Genomic DNA, 6132 nt, shown 5'->3' on the forward strand with positions numbered 1-6132 from the left:
CAGCACGCATTGAAATGGCAACATGTTCGTGGAGGAGTGACAGAGTGAGTTCTGGGCCAACTCCGCCCATGGGATGTACCTCGCCCATTCTCCTGGCCGGTCCTGGCAATACGACCTCAGAAACCTACCCACTTCCTGGTTCACTCTCTCCACCTGCCCATTACTCTCGGGGTGACAACCAGAGGTCAGGCTGACCGAGACCCCCAGACGCTCCATAAACACCCTCCAAACACGGGACGTGAACTGGCGACCTCGATCAGATACGATGTCCTCCGGCACCCCGTAGTGCCGGAAGACGTGGGTAAATAGAGCCTCCACAGTCTGGAGGGCCGTAGGGAGACCAGGCAATGGGAGGAGACGGCAGGACTTAGAGAACCGATCCACAACGACCAGAATGGTAGTGTTCCCCTGAGATGGGGGAATATCAGTAAGAAAGTCCACCGATAGATGAGACCAGGGCCATTGTGGAACCGGGAGGGGCTGTAACTTCCCTCTAGGCAGGTGCCTAGGAGCCTTACTCTGGGCGCATACCAAACAGGAGGAGACATAGAGCCTCACGTCCTTGGCCACCAGTATTTCCCCCTAAGACCCCACACTGTCCTCGCAATCCCTGGATGACCTGAAGAAGGTAGTGTGTGAGCCCACCGAATCAATTGATCACGGACACCAAGCGGCACGTACCTGAGACCGGTCAGACACTGTGAAGGCGCAGGTTCCAACCTCAACGCCCGCTCGATGTCCGCGTCCTCCTCCAATACCACCGGAGCCACCAGCCTAGAGGCTGGAAGGATGGGAGTAGGATCAATGGACCGGTCCTCAGTGTCATAGAGACGGGACAGCGCGTCAGCCTTAGTGTTAAGGGAATCTGGTCTATAAGAGATCGTAAATCTAAATCGTGTAAAGAACATGGCCCACCTAGCCTGACGCGGATTCAGTCTCCTCGCCGCCCGGATATACTCCAGATTGCGGTGGTCAGTCCAGATGAGGAAAGGGTGCTTAGCCCCTCCAATGCCAGTGTCTCCACACCTTCAGGGCTTTTACCATAGCTAGCAACACCCGGTCCCCCACATCATAGTTCTGCTCCGCCGGACACCAGCTTTAGAAAAGAAAGCGCAGGGGCGGAGCCTCGGTGGCGTCCCCTATCGCTGTGACAGCACGGCTCCAACCCCGGCCTCGGACGCATCCACCTCCACTATGAATGCTAACAAAGGGTCCGGATGCGCCAACACGGGCGCACAGTAAACAGTGCCTTAAACAGCACCAGCCACCCCTTCAGCAGTGAGGTAGTAGGCACCGCCACTTGGCCAAAACCCCGGATAAACCTCCGGTCGTAATTGGCAAACCCTAAAAACCGCTGCACCTCCTTTTCCATGGTCGGAGTCGGCCAATTACCCACGGCGTTAACGCAGTCACACCTCATCACCACCCCCGAGGTGGAAATGCGATAACCCAGGAAGGAAATGGCTCGTTTGGAGAACACACATTTCTCAGCCTTGACGTACAGGCAATTCTCCAGCAGTCGCCCAAAGACCTTGCGTACCAGGGAGACATGCGCGACGGGTGTGGTAGAATAGATCAAGATGTCATCAATGTATACCACCACACCTTGCCCGTGCAAGTTCCTGAGAATCTCATCTACAAAGGATTGAAAGACTGCTGGAGCATTCTTAAACCCATATGGCATGACGAGGTACTCATAAGTGGCCTGATGTGGTAATAAACGCTATTTTCCACTCGTCTCCTCCCCGAATATGCACCAGATTATACGCGCTCTTGAGGTCAAGTTTTGTTTTTTTAAAACGCGCTCCGTGAAATGATTCCACCGCCGTAGCAATGAGAGGTAGCGGATAACTAAATCCCACTGTGATCAAATTTAGACCTCGATAATCAATGCACGGACGCAATCCTCCCTCCTTTTTCCTCACAGAAAAGAAACTCGAGGAGACGGGTGACATGGAGGGCCGAATGTACCTCTGTGTCAGAGATTCCGTGACATATGTCTCCATAGCCAACGTCTCCTCCTGTGACAATGGGTACACGTGACTCCTGGGAAGTGCAGCGTTCTCCTGGAGGTTTATCACACATTCCCACCATCGATGGGGTGGTAATTTGGTCGCCTTCTTTTTACAAAAAGCAATAGCCAAATCGGCATATTCTGGGGGAATGTGCACAGTGGAAACCTGGTCTGGACTCTCCACCGACGTGGCACCGATGGAAACTCCTATACACCTACCTGAACACTCCTCTGACCACCCCTGAAGAGCCCCCTGTCTCCAGGAAATGAGGCGATTGTAAATAGCTAGCCAGGGAATCCCCAACACCACTGGAAACCCAGGTGAATCAATAAGGTAGAAACTGATATGCTCCCTATGATCCCCCTGCGTTACTATGTCCAGCGGAATCGTGTCCTCCCTGACCAGCCCTGACCCTAACGGTCGGCTATCTAAGGAGTGCACGGGGAAAGGTGGGTCTATCTGCACCAACGGAATACCCAATTTATGGGCGAGTCCGCAATCCATAAAACTCCCAGCTGCGCCTGAATCGACTAGCGCCTAATGCTGGAGAGAGGGAAAAAACGCAGGCGAAAAAATAAATAAAAACATGTGACCAACAGGGAGCTCTAGGTGAGTTTGGTGCCTACTCACCTGGGGTGGCCGAGAAGTGTTCCGCCTGCCATCTCTACTCCCAGATGGAATCATCCAGCACCCGTCCGAAGTGTGTCTTCTCCGGCCACAGTAGGTGCAGGAGTAGCCTCCTCCTCCGGTCCCCCTAGATGCAGCTCCTCCCAACTCCATCGGAGTTGGAGCGGGAGGGCTGGGAGCTGGAATTGACAAGACCCCCTCTGAACGCCCGCAGGCAGCTAGCAGGTTGTCCAGTCGGATCGACATGTCTATAAATTCATTGAGGGAGAGTGTGGTGTCTCGACAAGCTAGCTCCCTGCGGACGTCCTCCCGGAGGCTGCATCGGTAATGGTCCATCAGGGCCCTGTCATTCCACCCCGCACCAGCAGCCAAGGTCCGGAACTCCAAAGCGAAGTCCTGCGCACTCCTCGTCTCCTGTCTGAGGTGGAACAGTGAACTCCGGGTAGTGGTCCTGAGCCGAGTCTGGGCCGTTCCAGACAGCTTTGGCCCATTCCAGGGCCCTACCCGTCAAACAGGAGACAAGGAGGCTCACACTCTCCTCACCCGAGGGAGTCGGACGCACGGTAGCAAGGTAGAGATCGAGCTGGAGCAAAAAACCCTGGCACCCAGCCGCCGCCCCATCGTACTCCCTCGGGGGTGTGAGACGCAACGCGCTGGAACCAGACGATGACATGGGAGGAGTGGGTTGCGTCGTCTGTGGGGAGGGGTGGATGTCGGGAGACCACTCCTCTCCCATCGCTCCATCCTCTCCATCATCTGGTCCATCACTGAACCGATCCGATGGAGGAAGGCTGTGTGATGATGGACGCGCTCCTCCATTGATTGGAGAGGGGTGGCCGCTGCTCCTGCTGACTCCATAGTGGTGCGGGCTTCTGTTATGACTTCTAGGAGTAGTGGGTGCAGAGTCAGGCGCAGAGAGACTTCTAGGAGTAGTGGGTGCGGAGTCAGGTGCAGAGAGCAGAGGGTAAAGGACAACTGTATTTATTCCGGAGAAAAGTAGGTCACGCCAAAACACCAGGCGCATACAATGACCGGCCCAAAAACAGGACACAAACAGTCCGGAGAAATACAGAAAATATCACATCCACAAAACGAACAGAGAAACAAGCCAGCACAAAATCCGATGGGCTTACTGGGTTTAATTAAATAGCCCACAATCACAATCTAAACACAAAACAGGTGCAACTAATCAGACACAACTAAATGAAACAGAAAAGGGGATCGGTGGCAGGTAGTAGGCCGGTGACGACGACCGCCGAGCACCGCCCGAACAGGAAGAAGCACCATCTTCGGCGGGATTCGTGACATTCATTGCCTTTGTCTATGGTGATGACTGACAAATGGATTTTAGATGCGTGTTACCTCATTTTTATACCCAGTGAATCAGGAAGCCATGAAATGCCAAAATACAGTTACTTAAAATGAGATGAACGGTAGAACAATAGTTACAATATTAACAATGTCAATGCAGATAACATTTTGATAACATTTTTTATGACTATGTTTATAAGAATTTTGACACCTATCTTTTTTAGATGTTTGTATTACTTATGAAAGAAAATATTTTTCTCTGAGCAATTGTATTAGTATAAAAAATGTATTTGCAAAATGTGCATACAGTATTGCTCAGTATTTCTATGATTTATTTTACATTCTTTTTTGCTCATCTATATCAAGGGTGCCAATATTTTTGGTTGTGACTGAATAAAGAGCAGGGGGGAAGGATGTCCTCACAGGCAAAGGTCCTACCTTGAGATCTGTGCATGGAATTCACCATTGTCATCAATGCAAGATTTATGAGAGAGATTTGGTCTCATGAAGGATTTGGCGCTCTATGATTACAGTTCACTCATGAAAGGACGCAGAGCCCAATTCAACCAATTACAGATAAAGAAAAACTCAAAATATATCCGTCTTTATTCGCCTTGTAGACCTATGAGATAATCAGCGTATATGCATGTTCTAGTGTGCAGTTTCTACACCTGTTTTTGGAAACAAATCAGTATGTAGCTGTCTAATGAGAATCATGACGTGGGATTCCTCAAGTGGCTGAGAGAAGGTGGTTCAGAAAGGGGATAAATTCAGAGACATCCAATGCCAGTCGGTTCAGAGTGTCATCTACCAGCTGTGTGTGAAACCTGGTGCACAAGGCTGGCCTGGTAAGTATTGAACTTAACAATCCATTAACATAACTTGACCTTGTAACCAACAGTATGTTTTCTAGATGATTCACATTATATATTTTACGTTACAATCAATGCACCAGTTTGACAATGCAGACTGTTTTTATGCAATTCTTTTCACAGATATTCCATCATGTAGCAGTAAATACAAACTGAACTGTATCAGTGACCACATAGTTATTCTGTACTGATAGTGGTACATGGCTGTTATATTCAAGCAAGTGCTGGGAGTTGGTGATGTTGGCCTACATTGAAGAATTGTCTGGCACACTCTCCATTAGATATTCTGCTAATCACTGTAGATCAATATACAATCTTTTGCTTCTTATTTTGGTAAATTATTTTACAGGAACATGGAGCCAAACAACAGAACAACACATACGGTAACAGAATTCCTCATCACAGGATTTGATGGAGTACAACACCCAAAGCTGGTGGGAGCAGCCATTTTGTTGGTCCTCTTTCTCATTCTGATCGGAAGCATCACCAACATTTGTGTCATAGCATTCAACAAGCCTCTGCATACCCCCATGTACTTTTTTATTTGCTCGCTGGCAATGGTAGACATAGTCTACACCAGCGGCATTAGTGTTACAATGCTTAACGTTCTCCTTGGTGAGGAGAGAAGAATCCCCTATGCACCCTGCATGATACAGTGCTTCTTATTTCATTTTGGAAGTTCTATGGAACCCTTCGCTATTGCTCTGATGGCTTATGATCGCCTTATTGCAATTTCATATCCTCTTCGATATCACACTATCTTAACTAATACAAATGTATGTTTACTTATATTAGCCAATTGGGCAGTAGGCTGCATGCTTGCCAGTTTGTTGACTGGCTTGGTGAACAATCTGCCCTTCTGTGGCTCAAATAAACTCCCATACAGCTTTTGTGAATATGCCAACTTAATAAGAGCATCATGCGTGAATCTTTCACATTATTTCAATGCAATTTCTGCTTTGGGGACTGCTGTATTATGGGTTACTTTAGCCTTGATAATAGTCTCATACATGAAGATAGTTTATGTAGTGATACAAATGTCTTCATCCAAAGACAGGAGGAAAACATTTAACACCTGTGTCTCCCACATGATAGTGGTGGCTTGCTTCTTTATCCCCAAGGTGTTGATAATATTGGTCACCAGGGTTGGTTTGGTTCTCACGCTCTCTCATAGAAATGGCCTAGTCATTGGCTCTACTCTGGGCCCCTCTCTTGTGAACCCACTTGTGTATTGTCTCAAAACCAAGGAGATTCGAGGGCGCCTGAAATATATTTTCAAGAGATCTGACATTTCTCCAAATATGTAA

General features: G+C 48.8%; 1 protein-coding gene across 1 annotated transcript; it reads left to right on the top strand.

Annotated features, from left to right (window-relative positions):
- The first annotated feature begins 5178 nt into the window (after positions 1–5178).
- Positions 5179–6132, top strand: LOC121838970 (putative olfactory receptor 10D3). The gene has a single exon (XM_042294961.1). The coding sequence runs from the start codon at positions 5179–5181 to the stop codon at positions 6130–6132; it is 954 nt and encodes a 317-aa protein (XP_042150895.1).

The sequence above is a fragment of the Oncorhynchus tshawytscha genome, linkage group LG13 (assembly GCF_018296145.1).
Source record: "Oncorhynchus tshawytscha isolate Ot180627B linkage group LG13, Otsh_v2.0, whole genome shotgun sequence".
Lineage (NCBI taxonomy): Eukaryota > Metazoa > Chordata > Actinopteri > Salmoniformes > Salmonidae > Oncorhynchus > Oncorhynchus tshawytscha.

Bases quoted from the DNA above. Each gene is read 5' to 3' on its own strand.
- LOC121838970 (XM_042294961.1), top strand. From the start codon at position 5,179: ATGGAGCCAAACAACAGAACAACACATACGGTAACAGAATTCCTCATC.